Source organism: Protomyctophum bolini (genome assembly GCF_963924005.1).
Source record: "Protomyctophum bolini genome assembly, chromosome: 3".
Lineage (NCBI taxonomy): Eukaryota > Metazoa > Chordata > Actinopteri > Myctophiformes > Myctophidae > Protomyctophum > Protomyctophum bolini.
The window spans coordinates 15,050,254-15,067,510 of record NC_137864.1 but is presented as its reverse complement, the minus strand read 5'-3'; the positions used below and the strand labels follow the sequence as shown (position 1 = coordinate 15,067,510).

The window sequence follows — 17,257 nt, the reverse complement described above, 5'->3', positions numbered from 1 at the left end:
TCTATGGGAGTCACCTACCACTTGGCACAAGCTATAAATATATATACAAGCAATAGGTCAAAGTAATATTGTGCACAAGCTTTGTTTCTGCAGATAGATCATATCAGGAATCATTCAATAATTAACATACTGTGCTTGGCAAAAGTACTTAAGTAGATAGTTAATTTGATATTTCAAGATTAGGAAAATGATCAATCATAATCTAGATAATTTGTCAGCAATTTGCTTTCTAAAGTTTATTTAACTTTAGAAAGCAAATTGCTTTCTAATATATGTATATGTGTCCATCTGATTGTTCTCAAAGGAACACAACCTCCTGCTAAGAGATCTACTGAGGTGAAGCTGATATAATTACCACAGTATTGATTTTGCTAAACAAGTAATTAGCAGGTCATTATTATAGACTCACTGAGTACAATGAATGTGTATGAATATATGTGCTCATGCTTCTAACATGTATTTTGCATAAGTAATCAATTCATGAATTAGTTTTTTGTGGACAGAAAAGAGCAATGGAGATCTATGTAAATCAGTATAATGAAGTCAATTACCGGTAGTTGTATTTATTATATTCATCAAATTGGCTAATGTTCTTCCCTATAATGTATTACTAGTAGGAAGTACTAGTTTCAGCAGTTATGCTTGTATGCAGTTAAGGTATGCATGCATGGACATGGCTACATTACTTTAAAAAGTGATGGATCAACTCATATTATTCCTTACGGTCTCTTTGTCAGTTAACCTCCCAACTACCACACATTCTTGCACACAAAAATAAACACAAAATACATGTGAGATCTCTCTAAGGTCAAGTCTTTATTAGGATGGTGCCATACAGCAGTAAGATAGAGATGAAACAGTATAGTATGTAAACTACATTACATTCAATAACTATGCTTTTTTTTACATTGATGGTAGCTCTAATAAAAGATAAAGAGATAATGATGAGGAATATAAACACTTACTGTAATTTAACAGAAGCATTCACGTCACACACATGACCAGAACAAAAGCTGCTAGTGTTTTAAGGCATTTAATTTATACCATGATTTGGATTTGGTGGTTGTTGTTATTGGTGGTGGTGGTTTTGAGCTTTGTGGCACTGTAGTTTTCACTTTTCCTATTGTTACAGTAAGTCATTGCACATGCACCAAGAAAGGTCTCGCAGTGCTGGTGTGTTCAGACAGTATGGTGTGTTCAGACATCTATGACCCTCATGGTTGACAGTGTAAACATAATGGATTGAGTTTTACTTTTCTATTTTACATGTGACTGTCGGATTACTTGTACTCACATAATGCTGTTTATTTCAACCAGTACTGTACTTTCTTTTATATTGGCCATACCTCTTGAATATAGCCTTAACTTCCCCTTGAGTTTCTAAAGTAATGTTAAGCCACTGTGTATATATGCAAACACACACTACAGTACTAAGATATTTAACACAATCCCCAAGTGAAACAGCTGAATTTCAACTAACAACATTTTTCCATACAATCAATAGTTTGTCCATTCATATTGCGAGTGCAGCTTGGTAGAGTGTTGCTTGCCATGACAGATATAAGAACAAGACAAAGATATTTCTATTTAAACTGGCAGTGTGCAAGAAGGGAAAACAAAAGCTACAAAACTCACAGTCACATCCTGAAGGAATTCTATTGGTGAGGTCATACTACAACAGACATTTGATTCAGTCATGGCCACAGTTAAAGAGAGAGGTCGGGGTGTCTCAAATACGCCATGGTCTGCCAAGTTGTGCGCGACACTTTGGTTAATTTTGATAATTGTTGGCATAGTGTGCTTTGGGTGACATGATATGAAATCTGTTGTTCGAAATGTGCTTCAGGCATCTTTAATGGCACATGAGAAATGACGTTCTATACGAATATCTACATTCGGTGGCCCATGCATTTGTGCTAAAATGTCCTAAACAGTCTCTAGTTGATTAATTCTAATGTGCCAAGAGATATGTTACAGTGTTTTCTTCTGTTCTCCTTTTCTGTCCATTTAGATTTCCTTGCCGTTGCTCCTCCACTCTCATTCCCCTTTTCTTGAGACCTGTTATCATTTCCCTGCAACTTTATTATAGACAATAGACGCCTGAACAAACTGATAGTCACTACCAAATGTAATAGTTGCTAGATTCATATATGCCCTGAAGATCAACATCCGGTATCTACAGCAGTCAGGTGCTAAGTGTAATAGCTTAATCACATATGACTTTAGGTTCAGTAATGGAGTGTTGTATAAGGTGATGCCAAGCATGATCAATGGGGAGACCGAGGGGATTGGCTAACCCATTGATTCCATACTACTGATCATGTTGAATGAGCCATAGCCCAATGGATGATCAGTCAGCATGCAAGCATGAGATATACGTACATCATGCAAGTTACGCTTGATTAATAAGCTTGCTATTTTTTTTTTGCTTCAAGTTTATCAAGTGATAGTTCATTACATAGTAGCAAGAGTAATCTGGGAACTACAATTTTGAATTTGGTCTTTAAATCTGTGTTCTCATGCAGAGCAGTGGACTATAATAGTCAAGCAACGGATGCATCACATTTTGACAATAATGGCCTGAGCGAAGAGCTCTGACATCCTGCTCAGATGCTCTCTTTTCTCCAAAGCAATACCAGTTGTGTGAGCAAAGCATGGATTATGATGATCTCATTAAGCTATTATTACATGTCAGAGCAAGTGTTTCCATTCATATTGTGAAGTGAATGTTATGAGAGCTGATATGTCTATTGTTTTGTTTTGTTTTTCCCTGTAAGTGTGCACATACTTCAAGCACACACACATGCTACTTTTGGAATGTGTGAAGAATAGCTCACAGCTTGTGGTTGGTTGTTGTGTATGTATATAAATACAGTTGTCTGCTGTGTCTCAGAATTACACTTCAAAACAATGTAAAGTGTAAAGTGCTGAATAAGAAACTATGAATATTGTACCTTTACGGACCATACCTCTATAAGAGTACTAAGAATGTGCCTGTCATTGCTTTATGCTGATTTTGTGAGAAAGAGAATAGAGAAGTGCTGTGGTTATTGTACAGGGTGATGGTTATAATAGATCTAGAACGCACTCTTCTAAGAGCAGTCCTGTGAGGGGTAAATAGGACATGGGTAAATGGCAATGGATGCACTTGTGGATATTCAAATGATTTTGAGCAAAGTAAGCAAGTGTGCCCTAGGCAATTTCACTTATCTTACAAGAAGGCTAGGCTGTGGCTATAATGACTGATCTCAGATCCACTCAAGTGCTTAAAGTGTAAAGGCTCAGGGTTTGATTTGGGATGAAGAGGGACAGACGTTTGCAAGGTGACGGCTAATTTGAGGGGTCTAACGGTGGACTTAGGTTGTTAGTTTTTCTGGCTGGTAGGCATATCACTGGATTCCTGCTGCTTCTCCGTCTTCTTGCTGGTGACCACGGTCTCCTCGTATATGTCACGCTGCTGGGAGACCTTGCCTCCTGATTTGCCCTGCTGGTCCTCGTCCTTCACTTCCTTCTTAAAGCTCTTGCCAGAGCTGGTGTAGACGCGGGTCTGGTAGCCGTAGCTCTGCCCCGCCATGCCACTGTTAACGCTGGGGAAAGAGATCCCTGAGCTGATGCGGGTCTCCTCCCCTTCCAGCAGTTTCCTGCAGAGATGATGAGAAGCAGCGAGCAATGGAGGGGGTGAGCAAGACAGGAATGAATGACAGAAGTAGTCCTGCATTGCTCAATGCTCATAGGGCAATTTACAATTTTGGCATTTATAGCAGACGCTCTTAATCCAGAGTGATTTACAGTAAGCAAGATCAACATATGGTAATACATCAAATACATAAAGAATAAAGAATTATAAGTAAGCTAAGTACCTATACATCCGTCTAACGGTAGAATATCTGTACAATGAAACTATATGACTGGTATACTATAGAGTGCTATGGCTACATAAAATGCTATCTAAATGACATAAGTTGAGCCTTTGCATACGCCTGGAAGGTCGCCGAAGCTAGGGCAAGTTCTACGGCATTGTACAAACTTTGTACAAACTTATCATACCGGTAACTTATCATGTTTTATTGTCGATCTGTTGTCCAGCACCGAGAGGATGTGCACTATCATCCGTTGTATGATAAATGAGGAGAATTGCTGAGAATCTGTCCACACATGGTACTATAATATACAGACAGTATAATGTGTGTGTGTGTGTGTGTGTGTGTGTGTGTGTGTGTGTGTGTGTGTATATATATATATATATATATATATATATATATAGTGTTATATGTAGTGTTATAAAATGGGTTATATTATCACATGGTATGTTATGACTCAAATACAAAGACAACTTCTGCAATACCTAACATCTATGCACATATAACCTATACGCATTGTTTTGAACACAATTTGTGTGAATTGTCATGAGAAAACAACCTACCTGTAAGCTGCTATTTCAATATCCAGCGCCATTTTAACATTCAGCAGATCCTGGTACTCCCTCAGGTGACGAGCCATCTCATTCTTTGTGGTCCTCAGCTCATTCTCCAGCTGTGCCATGTTGTCCTATAATAGAGCATGTGGACCGTGGTTGCAGTTACAGCACTTATATCATCAAAATCACTCTGCTCATACAAAGAATTAATCAACAAGTCAATCAAGTCCATAGAAATATCGACATATACTGGAATGTGTTTACAATTACAATTTTACAATTTTCGCCCACTTACTGGTCACGCATAATGTTGTTTGAGGTTAACATATGTGAAGTAATAACAAAATAAGCATTGATAAATAGGAGTGCCAAATGCAAATTAATATGTGTTGCAATGCAAATCACTGACTATGACATTTTAAATACTGGGCGTTGACCAAGGCAGACTAGAGCGCATTGCCCCAGAGGAATACTTTTCAGCACCATGGAGAGATCCTGATAACCCACTGCCACTAACATCCTTTCTCTACGTTCATGCTCCTCTGATTGACGCTTAATTAAATGATCAAACTATATTACACTATTAAAATCACCCCGCGTTGAATAAACTTTCATGAATGGAAATAATGAGCGCTCATTTCCCTCATTATTACTTTCCTCCTACATTTGATATAAAATTGACCCAAACTATAAAGAAAGAAAGAAAGACAGAAGGAAAATATTTGTTACCTGATAGTTCCCGATCTCTGCATTGTGCCTCTCCTCCATCTCCTGGAGCTGCCTTTCCAGGGACTCGTTGGTTCCCCTCAGACTCTCGATCTCGATGGTCTTGGACTGAAGCTGCCTCCTGAACTCGTTGATTTCGTCCCTGCTGGTGCGAATGGCGTCGTTGCTGCGGGTGGCCTGGTCGCCCAGCTCCGCGAACTTGGACTTGTACCACTCTTCTGCGGACTGCAGGTTCTTGGACGCCATAGACTCGTACTGGCCGCGGATCTCCTTGAGTGCGGACGTCAGGTCCGGCCCGGCCACCGCGTGGTCCACCTCCACGGACACCTGGGCGGCCTGGATCATGTCCATGAGCTCGGCCACCTCCTCCTCGTGCACCTTCCTCAGGAAGTTGATCTCGTCCAACAGAGACTCCACCTTCTTCTCCAGGTCCAGCCGCACCATGGTCGCGTCGTCCACGTCCTTCTTGTACGCCTTGAGGGTGGCCTCCGCGTCCTCGCGCGCGCGGTACTCCTCCTCGTACTTGACCCGGAGCTTCTGCAGGTCTTCGTCCATGTTGTCGCGCTCGATCATCAGCTGGGACTTCTCGCCGTTGACCTCCTCGAGCTGGGAGCGCAGGTCCCGGATCTCCTGCTGGTAGAGGTCGGCCAGGCGGGAGGGCTCCGACTGCCGCTGGCGCAGCGACAGCAGCTCGGTCTCCAGCACCTTGTTCTGCTGCTCCAGGGTGCGCACCTTGTCGATGAACATCGCGAAGCGGTCGTTGAGACCCTGCATCTGTTCCTTCTCATTGGTGCGGACGATCTTGAACTCATTGTTGAGAACGTTGCTCTGGGTCAGGTCGAAGGTCTCCATGGGCATGGGCATGGAGTAGTTCGAACGCCCGGATCTCTTGTTGTAGTAAGAGCCCTGGGACGAAGCGTTGCTCCGGGACAGGGAGTGGGAGCGGTAACCGCGCGAGGAGGCATTGCTCATGAGCCGAGATGGAGAGGATGAATAGCGGGGAGAATCCCCGAAAATCTTCCTGTAGGAGGAGGAGGAGAGGTGGTCTGATCCGTAACTCATCGTGGCTTGAATGGTGAGAGAGCAGAGCAGTGGGCGCGCCCTCTTTTTATAAGGGGACTGTCCCAACTAATTATTAATGCAGTCTGGATAACGTCCGTCCGCACTGCTTTCCAGATGCGTCAGGTCCAATTCCAAATATAGGCACGTCCATATCAATCTAAATGCAACAAGAACGTATTTTATATCATGCGCAATTGCTTCCGAAGCTTGGGCTACATTACATTTTACAGGGTCCAAAAGCAGACATATAAACTTTATAAAGCTCAATACGTTTCCCTTTGTGCGCTGCCTGCGGAGCAAATGGAACTGTCCATTTTGGCGCAGTGCTGATGCGTCAGCAAGAATAGTTTATCGCTTGTTTCAAACACGCACATGCACGTACATGCTACTGCAAAATAACATAGGACCGGCTCTGTATGTGTCAAACATTTGCTGGCTGCAGGTAGTAAGTAGCCTATAGTAAGTAGACTATCTGAAAATTTAAATATCTTTTGGTTAGACAGTTATTTTTAGCTCCATCTTTGCGAAAATCGAATGGCATTGCTAAATATGAAAAAGTATTTCATAACTTCAAAAATATTCGTATTCATATGTTAAAGCAGTTCGTTTATTATTACATTAAGAACTCCCAAGAAGCATGATACCACGAGGTAAAATTGTAACAACTGATTTGATGGAGTCATTGTTTGACCATTAATCTGAACTTTATACCATTGAAACACGTTTTGCAAATTTGCATGCAAAGTTTGCAACTATGCGCATTATACGCCTATCACCATTTTGTTAGTATCCTAACTCTAAAATGTGTCTTTTGACAGTCTTTTTAAAGCTTGTGTATAGGTAAGTAGCCATTTGTTACTGTAGCTTGTTGATATCTTAAAATATTTAAAACTACACAAGAAGAATGCATCGACACATTAACATAAGATCAATGTCTAAACTTACTGGTTTGTTTATATTTCTGGACTGGTACATTTTGTTCCAGACTATCAATGTAAAACATGACCGCAATGACAGGCTGCTGCTGCCCCCTGTTGTCACATGGTAGCACTGCAAGCCACCTTGTTAAAACACCTGATAAGCTGATTGATATAGGCCTAATAGACCAGTAGGCTATATGCCTAATGGATCAGTCAATCTAAGATTGGACCCAAATTAAATTTTATGATCCTGATTTGGATTATCCAAATAACATATAAAAAATCACACCTGTGTGAAGTGAGGGGCGCTAATATATGGTGATGTAATGGTGATGTAAAACAAACGGTGCAGACATCAAAACATTAAACGCCATTAACAATAAAGAGACAATAAATGACACATTATGAGGTATATTCTCCCTTCATTGTCAATGCGTTTACAAAACAAACATTGAACTAAAGACAAACATTAAACCTGTGTATAGGAGGGGCTAGCGCCCCTCAAAAATAGATTATTATATAAATTGTGGATCATGGTCAATTCAGGGGTTGAAAGTTGGGTATACCATTAACATCCTATATATAATAAGGCACACATTTCTTTTAATTATGCTTTAAGTACTAGGGGTTATTCATGATTCTGAATCCATTGCAAGCATTAGTTCTGCACGAAAAACAAATGTGATGAGATCACTAAATTTGGGCAAGTGGATATACAGTATGGCCCAATGAGTGTTTTTCGTGAAAAACTAATGCTTGGAATGGATTCAGAATCATCATCATGTATTTACAGTATAATGTACTGTATGTGGCTATATGCACTGACTATACTATATGATATGCTGCTGCATAGTATTAGTTAGATCATGGGGAACGAACAACAGCAGTTGAATCCAGAATGCAACATGATAATCATAATAGATTATCCACAAAAGCAGCCAAGACTGAATTTTAAAAAACATCACAATATAACTCCAAAATCAAAGGGAAAAAAAGGAAGTAAAATGGAAAATATTTGAAAAGCTGAATACATTTAAATACATTTAATGGACTTGACAAATAAAAAAAGATGGATCTTTAAATATAATTGGTGGGGCAGGACTTAATGTGGGATGGGAGACTGTTATTCCACAGCGACAGAAATGCCTGCATGGTCAGTTGGTCACCTTTGGCTTTGAGACGTGTGGGGGAACAGAAAGGAGTTCTTGGGAGGATGACCAAACCTGAGAGGATAACCTAGTATAGGTAATGTTGGGGTAATCAATTCAGAGTTTTAAAATCATTTTGGAGAAGGAGGAGAGACCCGCACACCGCCATTTGCTGGTTCAAGAGTTTTTATTTAGATAAGAGTCGTAGCAACGTTTCGGCCTTCTTCAGGCATATAGTTTGAGAATAGGCTGACATTCATTAAATACACAACAGTATAGGTTTAGACAACCAATCAAATTGTATATAGTAATTATTCATCAGATAGCAGCTGTGAAAAACCCAGTCATGTGACTCATGTGACTGCAGTACTTCTGTAGAACAACCCTAGTATATTATTGAAAGTCACCAATTACAACAATACAGGGAATAATATCAAAGTCATGCCATAAAACACAAGTAAATTAATGTCAAAATAAGGTCCATAAGAGTGGACTTAAAGTATAAAAAACCACACATAGTGCTTGTGGTACCTCACTGGACAAGAAGTTCAAATCAATAATTAAATGAATACATTTTATGGATTACAGCATAACATTTAATAATAGTTAATCATTCAGCCCTTTCAGGTAGAGGGTTTGCAATGTGTGTATCCAGTAAGAGCCTCGCGTTGTTTGAGAAGGACATCATGGTTACCACCTCTTGCTGTTAGTTTGACTGGTTCAATACCAATAGCGAAAAGTGGAGATGTCATGTTTAAGATCATTGAAATGAATGGCAACTGTCTGTCTTCCACAAACGTATTCCAGTACTTACAATTAAGACACTTTTTACAATCATTGATTAAAAAAATCATTTTTAGGTCTCACATACACGTGAACAGTGCATCATCAGCACCCAATCTATGTTAAAATTCACTTCAAAGATTAATACAATTCTTAATGGTAGAGCGACGTCATCCTTCCAGCCTCTGAAAAGGATATGGGAAAAATATTTAAATTTCGTTATTGAGCAAGAAACATGGACAACAATATGTGCAAAAGTAAACCTATCTTCACTTACTCCTAGAACTTACTCCAAAAATCCTTAAGGTAAAATTGGGGAAATCCCCTCATATCTCTTAGGGGCAGACCCAAATAAGTATGAGCTATATGCTCATAGGAAACTATTTGATTTATTTAGATTCTTGGCAAAGAAATGTATTAATTTTTTTATGGAATATATGTGGACGGCCCAAATAATGTCATTATTACACCTGGAGGCTGGAGAGACTTAAATATGAACCACAAAACAAGGCAGATGTATTCGTAGAGGTATGGACCCCCCTTTTTGGATTATATCGAAGAGAGCAGTTGATTCTGACCGTTTCATGATTCATGATTCCTGTTTGTATAGGACGGAACCCACCTTCACTTGCACGTGCATTTCACAACCCTGTAACACTTGGAAATCACTATTACTATTACTATTCTTTCTTACTTCTTTCTTGTATTGTTTTCAATTTTCATTGTTGTTGTTTTTAATATTGTATATGTACATCGTCTTGTATGTAAGTCTGTTGTTGTCCTTGTGTCTATGTCAGAAAAGAGAGAACTCAAAATAAAGTATGGAATGAATTATGGGTTTGAGGTCAGATGTAGAGTTGCCGACCGACATACATATCGGTACTTCACTTGTACATACATATACATAACTTCACTTGCAAATACATCTACCGTATACTTCACTTACACATACATTCTTTCTTTCATTTTTTAAGATTTGTTTTTGGGGCTTTCTATGCTTTTATAGGGAACAGTAGTCAGACAGGAAAGAGGGAGCGAGATGGGGAATGACACGCGGCAAAGGCCAAGGCAAAGGCAAATGCTTGTGGGATGTACTTGTACATGAAGCTGCAGCTACAGAAACAGGAGATATAGGCTCCTACCCTAAGTGCCACATGGCTCAGGAACCATTGGTTAGCAAGGCTACTTACTTACTTTTTATGTGATAAACCCAACTTAAATTTGACTATGGTTCTAAGTTGATAAAAACTGCACTTCTTTTCCTCATGGATTTAATTGAAACAGGTTCATTGCCACCCTGCATTTAATGACATGGCAAGTCAACAACAGTTAAAAAGTTTATTCATACATACATCAGCTGTGACTGCATGGTAATTGTCAGAATAACAGTATAGGGAAGCATGAAGCATGCCATCAGAATGCTCAGGTGAGGAAATAAGCCTCTGTGGAATTGCAAATATTAAGCCAAAGCACGCGCGCATGCACACACACACACACACACACACACACACACACACACACACACACACACACACACACACAAATATGCATACGGTACATACATACATAGTACTGTATGTACATACATAACATGCATTGCATAGCTATGTACACAGATATAGACTGAGAAGGTGGGGGTCGCGCAAGTTGAAATATGTGTTTTCAAATATATATTCAGAACCAAACTGGAATGGACATTTCGTTCACATATTCTGCTTGGAACAAAGCCAAAATCAAGTATGGAAAAAACCAGACTTATTTTGAAGTTAACTTCGTTGAGTCATTAGAAGGTGTCCTGTTTGCCTCAGAAGTCTGCCATGCAGTTTGTGATTGAAATGTCAATGTCTGCACCTGCCACATGTACACTTAAATATCACCACCATGTTTATTATCAAGCCTGCATGAATGGATATAATTTATGTTAGAAACATAATGGGGAACAGAGTTTATATAGGCCTAGACTAAATTACATTATGAAACCTTTTACCAATATATATTTTTTGGAAAACACTGGTCTTACACAAACTTATCAGTTTGCAAAACGTACCGACGTGTACATGTTATCTCTTTGGTATGTTCCGTATGGGTGTGTCATGCACATATACTGTCATATTATTTGATTTACTGTATACCCTGACATTTTTGATTGATTGATTTATTAACAGTTTGCAGAATTACAGTACATTTCATGTACAACTCAATACAACAACTGTTAAATGAGTGGACGAATAGTCAAAACAGGAAATCATCATAGAGGAGGTAAAAAGGGAAAAGAAACATATACAGTGAGGGGGAAAAGGGGTGGGTGGGGGATTCAGATTTTACGGGGGCCAGTTTCGAATTGCAGCCGTCCGTAGGTGCCCTTTGAGGGCGGTTTTGAAGGAGTCAAGGGATTTGCATGTCTTAATGACTGTTGGTAGGGCGTTCCACATTTTGGTGGCATAGGAGCGAAATTAATTTAGTCCCTTGTTTGTGCCGAATCTGGGTTTCACATGGTTTGTTGAACTCCCTCTGGTGTTGTGGGTGTGGACTTCATTGACATTAAGGAAGTATTTAGACAGGTACATGGGTATCTTGGTGGTGTATCGAATCTTGTGGACCAGACCCATTGCAAGATGCTGTACTCTGTCGTCAAACCTAAGTCATTCCAGCCTGTCAATGTGGGTAGGGGTGAGGTGGGTTCGGGAGAGAGGCCAAGTAGTAGCCTGGCCAGTTTGTTTTGGGAAGTCTGGAGCCTAGTTTTAAGGGCCTTAGAGGTGCTGTGGTACCAGGAGGTGCATGCATAGTCGAAGAAACCTTGTACGAGGGCTCCTGTTAGTGTCTTCAAGGTGTTTTTGTTGACTAGTGAGGAGATCCAGTATAGGAATCTTGTTCTTTGGTTGACTTTTTTGATTACGTTAAAGATTTGCCTCAGGATGGAACCTAATTTCATCTTTTCGTATGATAACATTGTCACCCACTTTAATCAAGAAGTCATTAGCCTTGCTAAGATTACTATTAGAGAATGGATTCAGTTTTTCCCAGGTGTAGAGATAGTTTGTTATCAGCCAGCCAGGTGCAGATTCTACCGAGCTCAGAGCTGAGGGCCTTTTCAACCTGCAGCTTGCTCCTGTCCGAGACCAGCAGTGCTGAGTCATCTGCGAATAGGAACAAGTTGCAGTCACAAGCTGATGTCATGTCGTTAACATATATTAGGAACAGTAAAGGCCCTAGTATGCTACCTTGTTTATTATGGGGTGATGATTGGAGCTATAGAGATGGCAGAGTCTCTGAGAAATTTGGAGGGAATATTGTCATGACCAGTGGCCTTGTGGGGTTGAAGGGCACACAGTGTCAAGCATTTTATGTCAAGCTTAGAAGTCAAGCAGTTGCAAATTGCAGACAGGCGCTCTTAACTTGATTTATTTAATTTATTTATTGTGCTGCAAATGTACAGTAAATTAAAATGTCACATTGAATGAGTGGATAGGCTAAAATAGCATCAATCCATGTGGGATGGGAATATCATGACTTAGACTTTATCAATTACACACCCCATGAAGCCTTGAGAAAGAATATAAAGTCCTAGAAAACTACTCCTTCAACAGCCTACTATTATGACTTGGACTACCTTCATATTCATGTGCTGTTATATATTTGAATAATTATTAGATGGCCGCATACAGATCTCCGAGTATAGAAGTTGTATGTTATATTATGTGGCATGTAACAGTCTTTGTATTGAGTTGTGCTTTCATGTGAAATGTATCCATTCTGCAAACTGTTAATACTTCAATCAAAACTTCACTCACATGTGAATAACTGTTGAATGGAACCATACATGTATGTTCCAATGCACAGAGTTGTGAGTAGCCTATAAATCCTATAATGAGCTTGCATATAGGTGGTGTTAATGAGCCATGATCGTGCAGCAATGACACAGAGTCGATCCCTCCCCCTTCAGATACACCGCCCACTGGTTCATGACAACAACTGGCAGTAGGCTGACAGTATAGAGACCAGACAGTCAGAGCAGGAAAACAGTCATTGCTGTCTAGTGCACTGACTATAATAGCTGTGTTATTACTGCCTGTCTTTTTTTCTTTTTCTCCAGCTAGAATTTTAACTTTTTTCGGTTTTGTCCTACTTTGATCGTGCATGAAGCGCATCCCCAGTTCCTCCTCACACAGTGCAGTTGTTTTATTGAGGAAAGCAGTGGTGAGTACAGTAACATAAGACGCTACATTGTACCGCTACTGCCGGAATCCGCTTTTGTTTTCGCATCAATGCTATCATCAGTCAAATGTTAGCCGCGATATCTATCACGTCTCCAACCAAACGCCTTTTGTTGTCCGCGCAGTCAGCGCTATCAAACGAGAGCAAAAATGCTGCTTGAGTACAATGGTGTCACAGTGCAACGCATCTTTAGAGGAGGGTGCTAAATATTTACGGAAACGTTAGACCTTTGCTAGCCAGCACAGCTAGCAAGGTTTTCTGCTGTTAGCTACAGAACTCTGAACTGTAGTTCAGTGCAGGCATTCTGTTGTTGTTTGTATCGTCGCTATAGTCCGGGGTTTAAAGCTTTTATTATCATATTATAATGAACAATGACTTGTCCGCTTAAACATGCACATGCCATTGTATTTACAATTACACATTGTTACATTTAATTGCCTATTGCCTTCACCTTTTACCTTCACTTTACGACATTCACTGCCTCCATGGCTTCGTCTTTTCCCACTGCAGTGCAGCCAGGGGCTGCTGTTTTCTTGCTCAATTCTGGGAGTCTCTGTCCCATCTATATGGTCCCAACCAGACCGCCCTTCAGACCCCACTGGACCCACAATCAGCCACAATGTCCAATATGGTGTCATGTCTGAAACGTACCATCAGTCTCAAACAATTTAAAGAATTTAAGATCTCACTTGCAAATTGCAACACCATTCATATTATAGGCTACCATTCATATTATAGCCTGTGTGGAAACCTGAGACAGTTGTAGGAAATTATGGGAAACATCTGGGAATGTACTATAACATTATATTGATATGTTGACATACTCCACGTTAGCTATTTTGTTAGAATTTGTGAGAGACATGGGGGTTGAGAAAGCTGACCTCAGCCTTTCCCCCAGTCCACCACCCCCAATCTAAGGTTAGAAAATGTGTATGGGGGAAAACTCCTGCTGTTGACAAGGTAATCCATAGTCCAGCCATTCCTCTTGGAAACAAGGTTGTAAATCTCTTGAGATGATAACATGGTGGCAGTGGATTGAGGGGGTTACTCTTCTTTCTCTTAATGTGGGTGTTGTCTTAGATAGGCCCTAGATGTAGTATATTTTGAGGCATATACAAAATATAATAAATATAGTCATATTGTTAAATGTCCTCATGGAGTCCATCAGGCCTACGGATTTGTGCTTTAAAATTGACGTTGTCGCAGAAGTAGATTATATTAATTTGATTTCCGTTTTCTTGCCAGATAACACCACTTTAATACAGTTTCAGTGCCTTGGTTCCTTCCCTTGTTTATAGGACTGACCCCTACTCCACCCCTCCCCAAGGGCTTGCTAAAGAAATTCTTTGTAAACTAATAGTTGTAAATTTGTGTTTGCATACAATCATGCAGGGCAGCTGGGAGAGCAGTCTTTTCAAGTTGGTGAGTTTGAGAACTGGTTGAGTTAAGACCACACTGACCAACTAGAAAAAGGTCTCAGCCAGAGCCAGGTTAGGTACAGTAGGTTATTGTGGGCCAGAAATGTATGGAATTCACTCATTATAGAGGTGTAGAAGTTGAGGGATTTGAATTGAGTTGATTAATGTTGATAAAGTTATTGCACAGACATGCAAACTTGAGATGCCAATCTTAACCAATCAGGAGGCAATATGAAAAATCATGATCACATGAATGTGGAGATAACGTGTACCGATTTGTGTGATGTTTGGACAAAATCTGTAGGAGAAATATCCCAAAATGTGTTTTGCATTTGCCGTTGGCCAATTTGACAAAGTTGGGCAACTGGCTCTGTTCTGGCCTCCAGGGAGTGAGTGCACCGATCAGTCAAACGGTGCCGGTGATGACCTGTTAACAGACGGATAGACAAACACACACGCACATTCACACAGGGCCGGACGGGCGGGGGCGAAAACATAGTCTCGACCACGCCTTCGGCCTGGCGGAGACGATTAATTGGTTAATTGACTATGCCAGGACAGACAGAACTATACCTCCCCTAGCAACATAGTGAATAATCTAAGCTACAGGAAATGCCAACACCACTGTGTCACTGTTTGATAAGCTGTTGTGATCCATTGTGGGTGAGGTTTATTTCATAAACATACCTGACTACTTAGATTGTATTTGCTTGTGGGTGGGTGCATGCCAACACGCATGCGATTGCCGGATTTGAGTTCTGTGCTCTAGAGTGAGGGTTAAATTAGGTCCAAATTCTTATCGTCAAAGTTTGTAATGCCTTTTGTAATCCTTCCCACAAACTAAAATCTTTGACATACATGATATGAGATTATGAGTCTGGCATGTTGTGAGCCTAATAATAATAATAGTCAATTGAATGGTAGTGGTATTAGTCTTTTTGTATATTTGTTTAATGTGAATACCACATTTTATGTTTTTGATTACGGTATGTTGCTTATTGTATTTTATTTCTTCAATTTCATGTATCTTGTTCTCATAAGTCCTTAAATGAAGTTATGATTGCGTGATGTTATATATGAATTCAATGAGCACAGAAAATTGTGTTTAGGCTAATTGTTGTTGATCTAGTATTGCCTTACTTGTGTGAGTGTGGTCCAATATGCTTTAACTGATGATGCCTCTCCCTTCAATCATTCCAGACTTTGAAGAGGTTTTGAACATGACGACTTCATGGAGTGACAGACTGCAGAACTATGCAGACTTGCCAGCCAACATGGATGGTCTGGCTATGAAGAAGTACAGAAGAGAGGCCTTCCACAGGTTGGTATGCAATAAGCATGGATTTCTCAGTCGCCACGACTGATTTCAGTCTTGGATTCCATATAGGCCAGTCATGTCTTATGATATTTCATACAAGCAAAGGTAAAAGCCTCAGTCTGTGATTTCTTCACCTGGTTGGCAGTATGTAGAACAGCAGGAACAATGCTACTAAAGCATCATAATTTTACATATTGTATTAATTGTTTAGGAAATGGTGCTAGTGTGTGTGCCTTTCACAATGTGTTACAAATCGCAAGTTAGGACACACATTTTCATATTTTGCTTTAAGTTTAAACCATGAATAAGTAACGAGGGCCACCATTCCATACTTTGATACCAAGGTCATCTGATCACCTGTAACAGGTCACATCAACCAGTTCGTATTGCAGGTCATGCATGCTGTTTGTTGTGCATTTTCGATATTATTCGATGATATTATGCACTGTCACTGTTGTGGATATCAATAAAGCGAGTGGTGCATTTAGAACAGGATCACTTTGTCATTGCCCTTCATCTAACAATGCAACGGAATTGATCTTCAGTTGGGTGTGTCGCTAGACTACTGCAGTAGAAGTACATAACTATTTTACATCAGGTGCTCTTCACATGTTGGATTATGATGCTATTTTTTGTCAGCTTTCAGTTAACACATCCTGTTTGAGACACACTTAACACTACAGTAATGTTTGGTGACTTTTACAAGAGTTTCCTGTTGAAGCTCAGTGTGTAGCTCAGAGAATTACTGAGTCACATTCATGTAATTACTTCAACCACTTTATCCCTGGCATCCCTATTTTGGGCATGCCACTCATTATAGCTGAAAATTTACAAAAATGTTTGAAACATTTAAAAGTATTTAAAAGCTGTTAAATTTTTATATATCTAAAAAGAAATAGGCTATATCTCGCAAATAATTGGCTATTTTCAGTATCCATCGTAACAACGGATTATATAGGCAGGGTATAAGTGTTTAAGGGCAAAATGAACAAACTAAACTAGGTTGCAAGGTTTTGCCAGAAACTTAATTTAGTAACTGTCAAAAGTTACTATTACTAAATTGAGAGATATTTAAAATAGAATGCCCCGCCCAATGCATTTATCTAATGATAGGAAAACCCCTCTGGCCATGCTAGCTAAATGGTTGATGGAGGCAGTAAAGTAGTCCACGTGAGTGTGATTAACGGTTGGCCATTGTACAATGTCTAACCTCACTAAAGACATGTGCAGGTCTGCAGGCAATTGACGTT

General features: G+C 39.9%; 2 protein-coding genes across 3 annotated transcripts in view; one reads left to right on the top strand and one right to left on the bottom strand.

Moving 5' to 3' along the window:
* Window positions 1-3,364: 3,364 nt before the first annotated feature.
* On the bottom strand, window positions 3,365-6,205 carry inab (internexin neuronal intermediate filament protein, alpha b; the record flags this gene model as incomplete). Its single annotated transcript, XM_080794043.1, has 3 exons — window positions 3,365-3,641; window positions 4,424-4,548; window positions 5,147-6,205. The coding sequence occupies 3 exons, from the start codon at window positions 6,203-6,205 to the stop codon at window positions 3,365-3,367; spliced, it is 1,461 nt and encodes a 486-aa protein (XP_080650169.1).
* Window positions 6,206-13,054: 6,849 nt separating this feature from the next.
* The window catches only part of nt5c2b (5'-nucleotidase, cytosolic IIb), a 29,363-nt gene continuing 25,160 nt past the window's right edge, over window positions 13,055-17,257 (top strand). Inside the window, exons 1-3 of one of the 2 annotated variants that reach the window (XM_080755867.1) lie at window positions 13,055-13,253; window positions 14,664-14,693; window positions 15,890-16,010. In XM_080755867.1, the coding sequence (XP_080611993.1) occupies window positions 15,910-16,010 (101 nt within the window). In that variant the 5' untranslated portion in view covers window positions 13,055-13,253; window positions 14,664-14,693; window positions 15,890-15,909. The remainder of the gene's footprint in view (window positions 13,254-14,663; window positions 14,694-15,889; window positions 16,011-17,257) is intronic. The other variant, XM_080755866.1, reaches the window with a different exon arrangement.